This window comes from Homalodisca vitripennis, chromosome 3 (assembly GCF_021130785.1).
Source record: "Homalodisca vitripennis isolate AUS2020 chromosome 3, UT_GWSS_2.1, whole genome shotgun sequence".
Taxonomy (NCBI): domain Eukaryota; kingdom Metazoa; phylum Arthropoda; class Insecta; order Hemiptera; family Cicadellidae; genus Homalodisca; species Homalodisca vitripennis.
In genome coordinates this window covers 111895743-111912731 of record NC_060209.1, presented here as the reverse complement: position 1 = coordinate 111912731, position 16989 = coordinate 111895743, and the positions used below count along the sequence as shown (strand labels likewise).

The 16989-nt window shown below is 35.4% G+C and overlaps 1 protein-coding gene across 4 annotated transcripts in view; it reads right to left on the bottom strand.

The window, feature by feature from the left end:
- LOC124357315 overlaps positions 1–16989 on the bottom strand; it is a 264857-nt gene that overhangs the window by 184958 nt on the left and 62910 nt on the right. For all 4 annotated transcript variants that reach the window (XM_046808992.1, XM_046808991.1, XM_046808990.1 and 1 more), the window contains one exon: positions 1548–3447. In XM_046808992.1, the coding sequence (XP_046664948.1) occupies positions 1548–3356 (1809 nt within the window). In that variant the 5' untranslated portion in view covers positions 3357–3447. The remainder of the gene's footprint in view (positions 1–1547; positions 3448–16989) is intronic.

The window sequence follows — 16989 nt, the reverse complement described above, 5'->3', positions numbered from 1 at the left end:
TGACTGCCTTTGATAGTGATTGTAACATAGTATTTTCATTATATTACGCGTAGATCAGTAAATTGGTTTTGCGCTCATTATAAGAATATTAATCTTATTCATAAGCAAAACTAATATGTTTCTTGGATTTTGTATTTTTATTACGTTTAGTTTTCTTCTAGTACAGAAAATCTAGAAGTTATTATAAAAAGAGGTAATGTCATTTTGCGTTGAAAACCAAGAGGAAACGTTTTTCATTTTTATATCAGCTCATGATTCGATTAGCATGCCATTAAGAACCAATATTACTAAGATTACCTAACATTTCATTTTACTCCTATGAATTATTTTACTATTTCCTGACAATTATTGAAACGTTTATCTGTCTTAATAAGAACAAACAAAACTAAATACAACTAAAAACAAAAAAATAAAACAGTCTGACAAGAATCAAGCTCAGCGAAGGTTATTTCTTAGTGTGTTATATAATGTAATGATATAGATATAAAAAGGCTATTCTTTAATTTTTTGGGCGTTGTGATTTTATTTTTGTGTGGTACCTACATTAATTAAATATAACTAAATTAGTGAATTTCGATACCATATGTATATTATTCTCCAGCCACAAAGAGCAACGGACTTGTAAAGAAATCTCAATGCTGTACTCTGTATATTACACATTTTATCATACTTACTCAGCAGAGGAGTTGTTATTGTCTGTGCGAATAGTGACGTGTGTTTTATTCATATTAATACAGAAAGTATGTATTTACCTTCTGTAGTACACACTTAGTTCAGCATGGAAAATTAACATGTCTTAGCTTAAAATATATAGCATATAAATTGCTGGTAATATAATTACAATTTGAAAAGAATTTTACACACCATAAAAAAATTATTATTATTTATGTGATGATTTTGATAAGAGTGCCCATTTTTCATATACATACAGGTTGTGGAACTTTTTAAATTAATATACTTGTTTTTAATGAATCGAGAAATTAGCGATACGCTAGCAGGAAGACAACTTATCTCTACGTAACACGTGATTTTTAAACTCCATGTTTTCGTCGTGTATTAATACCCATCCTGTTTTACATTATATATGTGTATATATATGTTATTCTATGTCATTCTGGTTACATCTTGACCTATCTATTTTTTGTATATAGATGGATTTAATGAATACGTATATGGTGTGATTTTTCCTCGATCAGTAGTAACCAAAACGATTTATTAGGAGATATGTCCTCATCCACTGGCCTGTGAAATCCATTGATCTAATCCCATTTGACTTTTTTTAGGCTATCTAAAAGATTTGTTGTAGGAGATATCAATAGACAATGATGAATACTCTTAGCACGTATTGTCACTGTAGCAGCAGAAGTGAGTCAAACCGCAAATTAGTAAATTCTAAGCTGATCAATTTTACGAGAAGCTTGGCTTTGCATCGATGCAAAGGGAAGGAATTTTGAACTTGCAGGTTTATAACAAATTCTCGATTTTCTTGAAACTTTTGAGAGTAGATACCTAAGATAATATATCTACATTAGTAAGATGATTCCTACCTTATTAAAAGTCTTCACGTCCTGTAAGACTTGCTCACAAGCCGGATCTTCGTCGCCGCTGAGTGTGCTGCAGGAACTACAGTCAGATGCCTTCCTCTCCGGGGTTCTCAGTACAAACTCCGCGTCTAATGCACTAATCGTCGAGTACACATTACTCCACGAGCTAGTCACACTGCAGTCAGACGACGAGTCCCCTATGGAGTTCTGTCTCTCAGCGTACTCCTGGCGGAATCGCTCGATTTCTTCAAGGGTAATAGAAGAGGACGCAAATGCAGGGTCGTCAGAATGATCACTTACTACGACAGAAGGAGTACGGAAGTATCGATAACCCGGGTGTTCATCGTCATCCGTAAAACAACTCAGGTTGGACTCCCTCCTTTCCTGGCCCGGATCTATCCCCTCAATACTGTCCACCTCACTCATCCTGCGGTCCAAGTTCACCTCTCCCATGTCTGCCACCCACGTGTCGGTCTTTCCCCGATCGTTTAGCCTCTCCAGCACGGAACTTCCATAGTGCTCAATAAACCAACGGTCACTCCTCAGTTCTATGTCGTTTCTGTCCCCGGATACAACTTCGTTCAACAAATAGGTCTTACTGCTACTTGCCACATCGTCAGTCACTTCCCTGTTCAAGCTCTCTGTAGAAGAAATCGATCCCGCCTTTTCCACGATTTCTGCTCCGAGTCTCTGTTCTTCGTCGTCACTTATGTCGACGCATTCGACGGCGGAGTCCGAGCTGAGACATCTGCTGAGGGCATCTTCTCCCGTCACGGCCGAAGACCATTCCCGGCCATCATCACTACTCAAGGGACTTGCAGGACTTTCCGAGGAGCCAGCAGCAGCCAGAGAACATCCCTCGTCAGAGAGACTACTGGGACTCGTGCTCAATCTCTTCTTGCTTTTCCGGAATGTCGGTAACGCTAAATATGTCGGAGATGTCGCCGAGGAGCTCGATTGAGAGGCTCCCATTTCTGTGGTTTCTTTTTCAAACGATAGACTAAACTTTCTCAATTTTCTACTAAGTTTATCCTTTTTCAAGCAGTCAAATTTGTTTGAGACGCCCGTCTCCAAATTAGGCAGGGACGATCTTACAGCTTTCCTCTGTGACTTGGTCGCGGATTTCTCCATATGTTGTTGGATGAGCTGTGTATAACGCTGTATAAGGGCTTCAACCCTCGAGGAGGTGGAAGCGGGCAGTCCACTGGCAGTCACGACCCCGGTTCGCCGCTGACGTGAGGAGCCCTGCAGGACGTCGTCCACCGCGGCCGCGGGCTCACATGCGCCACTCGGACACTTACACTGACACTCGCACTGCGCTACACTTACACGGCCGGTACACGCGTCGGGCGCGCTCGCGCTGTCATCCCAACTGTCATCGCGACCCACCAGCGTCTCAGTGGAGGCGGTCATATCACTGTAGGTGGATGCACTCTTGCGGCGCCCGCTCCAACTACACATCGCTCTACGGGCCGGACTGAAAACATCCTTGTTATTACCACTCGCGAAAACATTCTCCTCGGAGTTGTGAATGGTGTCGTTGGAGCCGTCCAGCACCTTGCTGCGGGCAAGGTTGGCGGTGCCGATGTCGTGCTGAGCGCGGCGTAACTGGTCCTGAACGAACACTGCGGACTTGGGCCGTTCTCTGTCCGCCAGCATGAACGGCTTGTCGTTGCTGATCTCCGTATCCGAGTTTCCTCTGATCAGCTGGTTCATGTACTTGCGGTAGGAACCCCGACTGAAGTGCGGAGTGAGTTCTCCCATACTCCCGTCGACGACCTCTTCCACGCCGCCTCTGGACGGGCTCTTCATGATGGGAGGGTGGTGGGAGTACTCTCCCGAGCTCCATGACTCCGTTGCTGAGCTCTCCTCTTCCACTTTGCTGCTCCAAAAGCCTGCCACGCTGAAACAGAAATAATCTGTAATAAGAATCCAATAATATACAATTACCAAATTAAATGGAAACTTTACTCAAAATACGTTAGATTATCCGTTAATAATCTCTGAACACGAATGAAATGTAATAACACGTTCAGCCTGTCACAAATAATCATTTGACGAAGTTTCCAGCGTTAACATTATTCGGCAAGTTAAACTCATATCACATTAAGAATTCTACTACAGAAAAACATCCAGTTATTTACAGATTCAAAATTCGACATTTTCTGAACATTTCGTTACTTCGGCAGCCAAGTAGAATCTGTAACGGGATAACCACTCCACCTTATTGGTTCTATTTCAGAAGTCCTTACTGTTTCGTGATCTGGACATATTTAACGCGGTGTTTTGCCTATAGGAATAACAGCTAGGAATCTCAGATTCAGCTAATATGAATACATTTTGTGGGTACAAGCACTAAACTTATCCTACCATTCCCATCGTTTTTCACTCATTTCTTTTTCCCCTTCGATAATAATGATTTTATTTTGAATATTTCAAAAAACTAGTTTTTTAGTTTTTTATTTACTATGGAAAAGAGAATAATTTCATTCTACTCACTTTTATTTATAAAATTTTTTTAATACAATAACCACAAGATTAGACAATCGTGTATAGGCTGTGCAAAAATATATTAAAGAACTTCTTTATTTGTTTCAAATAACATACCTTTTGTGTCTTTGGTAGTAATTGATAAAAACATTATTATTACATGAATTGTACTGAAGTTTTATAAATGTTTGTGCTCTGTGGTCAATAAATTACAGTTATTTCTTTTTATTGGCTGAGCGTGTCAGCGAACCGATTTAGTTGTCATTAAGAGAACTGACATTAAAATCTTGTCCACTCTGAGGCCACAGGCTATTCTCCCAAACCACCATAGCCTGGATCAATAATTAACATAAGGTTTGGACCTAAATGTTCTGGTCAATCACTGAGAAATAAACACTCTCAACAATAACCAAATGTATTTACGCATTTCCGTGGAAACACGAAATACAAGTTATAAATTGCTAGTTTTCATGTAGTTATATATGTTTGCCATAAATATTTTCCATGGTAGAGGAAGATCAACGTTACATCAGAGATCTGAAAGACTTGGAACTCTACGAGGATAAGTTGCACTCTACATTCTTATATCATATTCAACATTTCGTATTTTTCTCTTGCACATTACATATTTTACGACAAATAATAGATTGTTAACAAATTCCAGCGGTTGAATTTCCAATTTTTTATTTGCAAATCTTAGTATAAATTTTTCAGAGTGACAATTTAATAACTACTGAATGAAATATACACTATTCAATTTTGTTTTAATTTCTATCAGTGTAAGAAAGTTCATGACACGCTACTGTTCACACGTTATTGAACTGTATGCATTCTGTAATATAATTGATTTACTACTGTGAATTGTTTTAAACTGTTAATAATCCTCACACTGTGCCTAAAAGCAAAGATACGTCTTATTAAATATTTACTCGTTAGGTTATATACAATGAATTAGTAATAATATTTACATAAGAGAAAGCTGGCACTAGTTTATACTAACATTCCAATCTCAAGAACTTTCAAATAACTTTAAATCCGTTAAAAATAAGTATTTGGTATTTAATTTTCGCCTAGAACATATCATTACTGAAATCCTAGCCAGAAGGTTCTACTGCTGTTTTTGAGATTCGCAGCTTTGTTATAAACTATTTGTTATAATAATGCGAGTACAGTACATTTGTATCTTTCTTCTATTTAAATTGTCCTATATCCCATGTTTCTGTTCCATGTGCAATATAAAGAGCGTGCATATATAGGAAAGTATCTGACAAACTTCTGCAAAACATGTCTAACCTTAAGGGAGAAAACAAAAACAAATAGAGTACTAGACGGCATCGATTATGTAACACAAAGACCAAAACAATTCATAAAACAACAACCCTTTAGAACAACCCATTCATTGTTTTATTTCTGTGAGCCAGAAGTTGTAATAATATAAATGTTTCCAGCCAACATTAAACATAAATTTTCACGTTAAATTACACTCAATTACACCTGTTAACTAACAGCTTATGTACTTCTACAATATATTATAACGTCTGTAACGTTTACTGTAAATAACAAATTCGGAATTATATCAGATTGAAAGATCTGATTTTAGTTTATTATGCTGAAATGTTCATTTTAACTAAGGACGAGTCAAGAGTTAGAAAGGGAACTTTTTAAGTTACACATACTTGTTATAATCATTTTATTTGCTATTCTCTTCTAAATTTTACGAATATAGAATTAAAAGAATGCTATATTAAATAAGGGAGCATTTTTTGTAATGTTCGAATGGAAACACAATATCGAACATATATAAAAAAATAAATATACATGAATGTTAATGCCTTTTATTGCTATCACTGACTTTTGTATGAATGCTGTTGAAGAGTTTGAAATATCATTTATATTTATTTAATAGGTTAAAACAATAAGTAAAGATTTGCTATTTTTGTTTAGAACGTAATTTTTTAACACCGAAATATTATTTACATTTGGAAGATACCAGGCAAATGTCTTATAGACGCTTATGTTGAATAGTACAACACCTTAAACATTTTTTCTGTGAAGGAGCTGCACGTTTAATTTTAAAAGAATTTGCCTTTCACAAAGTAACAGATCAAAATTCCAAAGTGTGCTATCTGCTTGCATCTATAAAAAGTTTGATTGCCCTCAGCAGCCTGGAAGCTAGCCCCAAAATCTGCACGATGAAATGACAAAACCCCAAATATGATTGTGCAAAACGAGACATATATATATATATATATACAGGGTGGAAAAAAAGTATGGAAACGCTTTCACTAATTTTGTATGGCTTCACTTATACAAATTAAATTTTGCACATCACCACTTGTATTAAGAACCTAGTTTTTGAGACCAGTGGGAACATTTTATCTTTTCAGGGGGACGGCCCGTGAGGAGTCGGACGAAAATCTTAAATGTAAGCATAGGCCGAGTTTGGTATCAAATTAAAGGTCTAGTAAAGAGAAACTCATTACCGCAAACCGCACTTAAAAAGGTTGACCCTATCCAGAGTACGGGCCGTATGAATTTCATGACAAAGAAATTTAGTTATTTTGTCTTGTGAAGTAACTAATTTACTTTCAGTAGTATGTTTTATGTCGGTTATGTAAATTTGAAAAACAATTTCCAACAAAAATTATTTTTTTTATCTCTACATTTGTTGGATAACAGTAAATAGGGGTTTTCCTGTCTTGTCTTCAAGAACAGGTCCAGTCTCTCCAGCCCTTTTATCTCAGGCAAACATAAACTGGTTTAGGCAATACAAACAGTACTGTCACAGCAAAACTCCAAAGTTTTGTATTTTTAATATCAGCTTGGTTTTTAGTCTACGTTATAATTTCGTCCACGTAAGATAAAGTTGAAAGTCTTCACTAGAAGGTACTGCGATAGTTATAAATTTTTTTACTTAAGTGTTTACATTTTATTCTACTAGTTTTAAAAGCAATGTCACTTAGTGAGTTTGAGAGAATCACGCTGCTTATGATGCGTGGGTATGGATATCTAGTTCGTCCCTATGAAGAAACAGCGCATTTGTTTAATGACACTTTTCTTGATAGACCCCCAATTAGTAAGTCAACAGTGTTTAAGACAGTAAAAAGATTTGAAGAAACTAGAACAGTCAAAGATCGCGAAAGAAGTGGCAGGCCTAAATCGGCAACAAATGAACAAAAATCTTTGGATGTACTCCAAACATTTGTTGAAAATCCCAGCACCTCAGCCAGAGTGGCTGCAGAAGATCTTGATATGAGCCATACCTCAGTTTTGATTGTTTTACACAAAAACAACTATCACCCTTTTAAAGTAACCCTAACCCAACAACTTGCAGAGGATGATTTTGATCGAAGGAATGAATTTTGCGAAATAATAATGAGAAAGTGTGACGAAATTCAAAATTTTTTAAGTTCGATATTGTTTTCTGATGAAGCTACATTCTTTGTTAATGGACAAGTTAATAGGCATAATTGCCGTCACTGGGCCGACCATAATCCACACTGGATGATAGAAGGCCACACACAAAGGCCTCAGAAAGTGAATATGTGGGCTGGAATAATAAACAATAAAATTGTAGGACTGTTTGTGATAGATGGAAATCTAACAGGCGAAATTTATTTCAATATGTTGACAAATAACATTTTGCCAGCAGTGCGTGCTCTTCTTGGGGCAAATTTTAATGCAGTATGGTTTCAGCAAGATGGAGCACCGCCCCATTACTATTTGCGGGTGCGCAATCTGTTAGATGAAGTGTTTCGTAACCGTTGGATTGGTCGCAGGGGTACCGTTGAGTGGCCGGCTAGGTCACCGGATCTTAATCCACTAGATTTCTTTTTGTGGGGCTTCTTAAAAGATAATGTGTATAAAACTAAACCAGCCAACATTGAGGAGCTGACAAATCGTTTATTAGAAGAAGCAAGAAGAATTACACCCGAGATGCTTCAAAATGTGACTGCAGTAGGTTTTTATAATAGACTAGCTCATTGCCAACAAGTGTTCGGAGAGCAGTTTGAGCACCTCATTTAAAAGGTATGGTTATTTTTTGTAATACATAGATAATTTTTAATTTAATTCTTTTGGATAATTGTGTTCCATAAAGTGTCATTTTCAGTCAGAACAGTTTACTTGAGACTGTGAAATTGCGGAGAAATAATAATTAATCAAACGTTACTTATGAAATTCAAACGGCCCGTACTCTGGATAGGGTCAACCTTTTTAAGTGCGGTTTGCGGTAATGAGTTTCTCTTTACTAGACCTTTAATTTGATACCAAACTCGGCCTATGCTTACATTTAAGATTTTCGTCCGACTCCTCACGGGCCGTCCCCCTGAAAAGATAAAATGTCCCCACTGGTCTCAAAAACTAGGTTCTTAATACAAGTGGTGATGTGCAAAATTTAATTTGTATAAGTGAAGCCATACAAAATTAGTGAAAGCGTTTCCATACTTTTTTTCCACCCTGTATATATATATATATATATATATATATATATATATATATATCTGTGTGTGTGTGTGTGTGTGTGTGTGTGTGTGTGTGTGTGTGTGTGTGTGTGTGTGTGTGTGTGTGTGTGTGTGTGTGTGTGTGTGTGTGTGTGTGTGTGTGTGTGTGTGTGTGTGTGTGTGTGTGTGTGTGTGTGTGTGTGTGTGTATATATGTATATTATAAGGTATGAGGTACAATATTACTGGCAACTAACTTTAATAAGTTTTAGTACGTCTTACACAGTTAACTATGGCATTATAGTTCTAACAAATCATTACTCAAATATTATATAAAAAGCGTTAAAAACGCTTAGTAACATACTTTGTGAATGATGCATTCATCAAATGTACAATTTTATAAAGTATTATTTTCTTTGGTTGATTTTACATCGCACTAGTGTAATAATAATAATTATTACAGTATTGTAGTGATAAAGCATTTCAACATCGTTATTATTCATGCTCCTTCAGCGTTAAGATACATTTAATCCTATTAAGAACCAAGATTCATTTCAACATTTAAATAATACTAACATTGCCTTCCCCTTACTTTGAAAACAATCGCAATTCTTTCCCGCAAGATAGTGGATATGAATTTGTTTTTCATTCCTGATTAAAATATTTGAACCTTAGTATAAAGGTTTTCACTGTTTATATGATTATTAAAATATATGAAAATTGCGTTATGTTGTATTATAACTTAGACTGGCACTTTTACAAGATTTCGTAGTAAATCAATTTGCAAATTTAAAACGAGAAAAATAATGTAGTTATCAATAATAGAATAAAATATATATTAAAAAATATAAATTTAATATATTATTTATGCCAACAAATGATCACTTTTGCCCTTACAAGTAAGATACAATTGCCACATCGCATCGGACCAGCTCTCACAACATTGGCATAACTTTATACAGACAGAAACAGATATTTTTATGTGAACAGACAAACATATAATAGTAAAAAAAGAACATTTTTATGTATTTCAGTAACAAGCGAGTTGATCGTGTCTTACATTGAGACAACAGTTAAAAGAAGTAAACAGTCATAATTCTTGTGATGCAAGTTCCAAATTCCTAGAAACTGTTCAATGACAATAAAAATCTTGCTCTTAAGATGTCAGCCTAGTCATAATAATTAAATAGAGAATTTTGAGGGTTAAAAATAGTTGCGTTATTATTAATTTATTATTAAAAAACAATTAACTCATAATAAGTTATTCAGTATACAGTAATACAATTATAATATAATGTAATTATAATTATAATCTTCTTCTTATTATCAATGTAATAATTATACTGAAAATGTCAAAATTTGGTGTAATGGCATGTTACGCCCGGAGGATAGGCAATCGAGTAACCTCTCAGTGTACTAGCTGCGTCCTTTAGACGTGCAGCATAAAATTAAGTAAAATTATTTCATAGCATCTCAGATACATTGAAAACGTCACTAAACGATTATCTTTTCTTATTTTACTTAAATACTTATAGAAATAAGGTGTACGTCACAAACATTTCGTGTAACAGCCTTCGCCAAGGATGCATACAAGTCTAAAGCTACGTACATGTGTTACAACCTCATATTTCACTCAATTTGCGTACTAATTTATTTACTCTGCAATTTTTTTGTCATGGCGGTTAACTACAATATGAATTTACAACTTTTAACTAAACTTATCCATAGCTCATTAAGTAACATGTACTGTCATTAAACTCGATGTTACATAATATACAGAAAAGAAGCAATGCAACATTTAAAGTCGATAGGCCAATTCGTTCAAGAAATGAAACTTCACGAACGCTCAGCCAATAAGTGCAGCAAATTAGTCCACGTAATTTGTACATTCATAGTTAAACGTCTTAATTGTAAGTCAGGAATAGTTGTTACTCAGATGTACCATTGTACATCTCATGTACCAGTGGATTGTAAAAAGTGAACCTGAGCTGGTCCTTTAGCACTTTAAATCCAAAAAACAGAAACAAGTACTTAAGTTGGTGAGAATGAAATTAATGTCGATGCCCGCAGTTGGTTTAGTCGTATTCGTAATTCACAGTTAAAAGTACACATTAGCTTTTATTAGTATGAAAGATAACAAGACATTAATTGATCAGCCTTTACCGTAATATAAAAAGGTTTATGCAATAAACATACTATCAAATTACTGTATCATAACGTAATATGGAAGATACACTAGAAAGTGTATGGACTACGTACTTTCGAACAAGTAAGGTGATGCGAATAAAGTGAGTACAGAGTTATTAATGACACTTCAAACATCATTTTAATATTATTCAATTGCCTACTAATATTTTATTTATATGAATTAAGCATTCTTTAAGCATTAAACAGGTTATTATAGTATTTATAAGGTCCCTTGTTTCATTTACACTTGATCTAGTTAGTTATAATATTAGTATTATAAAATAATATGCGTATATAGAATTTATAATAAACGTACAAAATAAATAACCTTAACAACATTTTACAGAAGTCAGTCTTTCTAAAGTTTTTATTATCTATTTATTAGTTTGCTATTTTAAAACTGCTTATTATTTAATATATCGTTTCAAGTTATTTATGGATTTCCGGGAATCCTATGTATTGCAAAGAATGTTATTAATTTTCTTGTTTTCTTCTTCATTAGTGTTCTGATTAAGTTTATTAAGTTGTACTTCCTCTAATGAGGAAGTACAACTTAATATAGTGACTATTAATATAGAGTCATTTTAAAGAAATATATGACTCACGTATTTATTGTTTAGTATTCTATTTGTACACGTGATGAACAATTTTAATATGGAGACGAAGGTTTGAAGCAGATTTTGATGTATCCTGTGACAACAGCGATGTACAGTCGGTGATATGTAGGGCCCAAAATAAGACCTTGTCCACTGAGACAACAAGATCCGCGGCAAGTGACACTATAGTACAAGGATATGTTGAGGAATCATAATTTAAAAACTTATACATGTCAAAACTATAAATATAAAAACCTTAAACATCAGTTTCAAGTGAACCGTTTGATTTAGTAGCAACGTTGAAAAATTGAGCAGTTTTCTACGACGCATGGTAACTAGCTCAGAATGAACCCCAGATAGGATATTAAAAATTAGGATATCCATTGTGATGCTTTAGGAACTTTTGTGAACGGTATTGTCGTGGGAGGACTTTTAAATCCCTGGGTTGATTAAGGAGAGGAGATATCTGCAGGACCTGAGACAAACAAACACTACAAAAAATGTGTGGACTACTGTCATTATGCGAGCTATGCAAAAATCGTTAAATTCCTGTCCGCATAAAGAGAACGCTCCGAACCGGTCCAAATAATATGCTTATTAAGGAAGGAACACCTTCCTGTGCATAACAGCCTCCTCTCTCACCATAAAATTAACTCTTGAATTCTTCACATCCGTTTTAAGACCTTCATAAACGTGAATCTCTACATTTACTCCCAAGCTTTCCGCCGATGGGTATAGAGATAGTCCTTTGTTGCAAAGGCTCTTTGATAGTTTGTAAAGTCAAATTTCTATAAAATATTGTGGAATTATATGTGTTTATATGGGCATGTAGAGATGTAGAGATTTGGGAGATGTACAATGGCCGAGTGACGACGACCTGGCAAGTCACCACCATTAACATATTGACTATGGAACGCCACAGTGAGTTTCACACTGATACTACTGTAACCTTACTATAAAACATGTTATATGTCTACATCACTACAACTAAGGTAAATAATTTGTTTTTGTCGATCTTATCACACACTCTAAGTTTCATTTACGATACCGAACATTATCAGCAGTTATTTAGACAATACATATCTGTTTTTAGATTAGGAGTCTTTTGATATAATTCTGTACTTTTTGGATCCTGTATTAGTGAACACTTTACTTCGTTAACTCTGTCCACGTGCTTGAATTTACAAAATGGCTGATGTGTAGATCGCCTGGTTAGTGTGGGAAGTCACATTTAATCCAAAATTACAGACTTCTGTGCCTAAAACTTATTCTCTCTATGTATTTTTCTGCTTATTATTGCAGACATATCTCCTCGAAACCAATGTGAGCACTTGGTGACCACAATGTGAACCTTCTGCTTCTGCAGCTGTGCAGCTCTACTGCAAATTGGCGCCAGGCATCTCCGCTGGACGCTTACTGGCAATACTCGCGTCCTCTGCATCTGTTACTGTGCTTCCTCTAGAGTCTCATAAGCAATTAATTAATGGTATTTTAATCTCATTGACTGTTCGGGTTCCTTTTGCCATTGATATTATTCTTGTTGTTGAGTTTCGTTCTTATACAAAATTATACTATTGTAAACAAGTTTTTAATTATGTTATTTAAATTAAAATTAAATATTTCTTCAAACATGTATTATCTAACACATATTTGTATATATAGTTTTAATTTAAATATACATTTTGAAATAAAATCATCTTTATTACAACGTGGATACTTTGTAGGTCACTGAAAGAGTAACATAAATAGTCAAATTAAATTTCAGAGTCTGATATTTTTGTATACATGATAATAATTTATTTATTTCACTATTCTGGTCTTTCTTGAGTGACCTACCACTTGTGGAGCAGAAAAAATTTCATTTATATCTGCATGTATGTCTGTCTCTATCCTGTCCGTCTGTCCGCACGATATATCGTAAACGATCTGACCTATAGACTTGAAATTGTGCATGGGGCTTAATTTCTAGATGAGAAACATTGAGGTCGTTGATGGTGTAGGTTATTCCAAGGGATTTGACTGAGCGCTAAAAAAAATTTGTACAGTGGTTTTACAGGTAAACATGATGGTAACGAGAAAATATCAAAATAAATAAATTTTGTAAACAAACTCAATACACCCGAAAGAGATTCAAACATGTGACATATAAAAAATGTAGCCAAACTATCCCCAACACATACAACATAACTTTATACAGACTTGGCAAGTAGACGTTTATTACTCAAGCAATTATATGGAAACCATTTTTATGAACAAAACTATGAATCTATCATGGTATCAAGATTTGTCTAGAAAAGATTTCATAATTATGCAGACTTTATATTTTTCATAAAACTTCGATAATAAGTTTTATGATGAGTAATTTTTGTGTCAAATTATTTTTTGTATGATTGTCTGCCTGTATATCTGTTTATTTATTTTGAAGAAAGTCTGGATAACGCAATGAGCTATAGATCGTAAATTCACCATACCACCTTAGCAAACCTGTTACGCAGCACGTGGTGTGGCGCCAACCTTGTATCAACATGGCACCAATTAAATTTAGTAATTCTAGAGCTACAACAAAATGCGAGAGCCATTTCACTTTTCACAGAATTTTGGCTCACTATATTACTGATGCTATATACTGTTTCGACAATATTCCAACGTAACCTCGTTGTCGTTATCAAGGGGTGAGAGTATAGTGAGCACTTAATCATATCCTAACTCGCCATCAGTGTTGAACAGTCGTTTTGTTCACTCGGTAACTCTGCTGCCACGATAGCGGCAAGATCAAAGTGTTCGATCGGTAAATGCTTCCAGACCGAGTCACTTTCAATTGAGCACTGTATGATGGATGGAGCAGGTCTGGAGACGGCGCGCGGTGACTCAGCGCTGCTGACCTACATACACATGTACACATACAGACATGCGTACCGTACAGACGGCCACACGGTACCCACCTGCCCCAGGCTCCAGCCACAGAATACACTGTTTAAACTCCAATCTTAATACTTTGGAACGCGTGATATTAACTGTGGTGAACTATAAACTGTTTTTGTTGTGCTGCACAGAAAACATCTGTGTTCATCCGGATCAACTTGTAATGAGTTACCTTGATACGAGATGGAAGTTTTTGCTACAAATCATCAAGATTCACTTTAAGGGGCGTGGCGAGATTTAGTTACAGTGTGGATAACGTGTTAATGGAGTCTAAAGGTTATGGAGTGTAAAGGGCGGAGATGCTAAAAGTGTGAATGTTGGGTTTGCTCCGGTTCACCTTCATCTTAGTGCACCGTCGTAAATCTGACGCTGTCTAAGACTCGACTGCTGAAATTTGGAGTCATGTTGGTCTGAAGAGATCCAACAACATTCGGTGACGATGAGGCTCTACACTAACTTTTTGTATCGTTTCGACATTAGAGACACCTGCACTACAAAATATAGAGTAATCTAGGTGAACAGGTATTCTCATTGTCTTATCAGGTGCACAATTGAGTGCATTACGGTGTTTTAGATACGATCCCAAAGCATAGTGAAGCAACCTACAGTCCTACACATATCGTAGCTTTGGTGTGATGGGTTGATTCAATGAGTATGTAGAATTTGCTCCAGTTCACTTTTCTCTTAGTGAGGCTGAGTCTGAAATCTGTCCCTGTCACAGATTTGACCCCTGGAATCTACGAAGATATCAGAAACCATTTGGCATCGAAATTTTGCGCACGTATTATACTGCCTTATAGTTTTTATTCACAAACGGTTGTGCACCTCTTCAGGCCTATGCCCTCTGATACTTAAATTAGAACCAAGGAGAATTAAAGAAAACACAGTAAACCATTACACAGATAATTATGATAACCGAAATATTGGCAATGGTCTTATGAGTTCGTGAAAAATTAAAAATAATTTATATTTATTTATCTATGAAATGTTACGTCATAGAAGCCAAAAACTGGTTTGTTCAGACTCAGAGCTTTCTCTCTGACCTTGAAGGTTACAATGAAGTTTTGTTTACAAATCTGATACTATTCGTTTCACGTAGATTAAACATTGGTTTCATAGAAGATATTCTCAGTAGCACCTAGCACCTAATTTAAAATACATGACTTTCGTGTTGGTTTTTCATATTTTAGAGTCATATAAGAGACGGTATCCTTAAGTCGTGTATCAATATAACATATTAGTAATTTACTGTAATGTATTTTTAATCACTCTTTCTTTCGTTCACCGCAAGATATCGTTTCAAAAACCAGGAGTGAATTTTAACATTGGATGCAATATCTTCTCAGACTGTTACATAATCATTGGGTTTATCGGGCCCGTCAATATATCGTTGTGTCGGTTTATTATTCATATCTTCTTGGTAGCATCTAAAATATCGTGATATATCGGCGTCTGCTAATAAATGGTTTAAGTCGATCTAATTTAGTTCCAATATAGTCCAGTGTTGCAGTATCGCTGAACATGGAGATGAGTACTTGCCCAGTTAATTCCTGAGCAAGGTTTAATTTAGTTCCCGGCCATTGACCATTTCTGACGCGAGAGACGTGTTATTACCGCAGTAAATTACCGCTTTATGGGTTGTGTGGACGTTTAATTCAGGCGAAATGGTGAAACTCAATTTCACGTCTGAGAAACCGAATGAACCTTGATAATCTATCATTCTCGTGTAAAACTTTAAGAATAATATCATTCACTTTTTAATGCTTTTGTTTAAATCTACGGTGTGATTATGCAAATTGTAGTCAAGTACAAGAAAATACACTCCCACTCCTCCTCACAAGTTCACTATTAAAGTTATATTATGTGTACATGATTATATATTTTGTTTACGTAGGTCCACTACAGTAGTAAATTCTCCATTATTGACTCGTAAGGACATATATTTATCGATGGTTATCGACGTTAGTGACAGAGAGAATCGTTACTTGGATCGCCTATTGGATTGTTTACTCAGTCCAGGTGATTACTCTTCATTGCAGAAACAATCTAAGGACCTGTTACACAATTAGATCAGTGAAGAGAGCATCATCCCAGCATGACTGATGGAACAGGACGTGTTAACTTGTTGGTTTAGGTGGCCTTTACGATTTATTAATATTGCTATTGCACAGTCAGCAATAAAAATAAAAATAATAGGCGAATAATGTGCCTACTTTTCTAAGACATAGAATGAGCATTTGTATTAGTACACACACAAAACTATTAGTAGTAACATGAGTTTAATATTACTGTGCATATTAAAGACTATTCCGTCTTCAAAAACAGCTGTCCGATTACTTTTAAAATATAAATTAAGAGTTTCGAGTAAACAACTTCAATAAGCTATGGTTGCTGACATTGTCCTGTCTCTAAGATCTTTGAAGTGATCTTGTTCTGTAAATTAAAATTTGTTATGATTCTGGGCAGAGAAATCCATCCCTACTTGACGAGAGGGACGGACAACTTCAGAATGCAACAACAAAGAACAAATACTTTCAAGCGATTGCCTCAGAATTTCGTACTCGACTCATAAATAAACTCCCTGAAGGTGGAAATATTTTTCTCGCACTTCAAAGTTAATTTCAAACGCCTGTTCAATATTCGATCCAAGAGTTTATACCAAACTATTGGGACATTTATTTATTTGATTTAATGAACCACTAGTTGGCAAACTAATCCAACGTGACTGATAATAAAAATGTCGACGAGCAATTTAATTATTTTTTTCCTGTAATACATGTATTATTACTTTTGTATAGCAAGTGTCTTT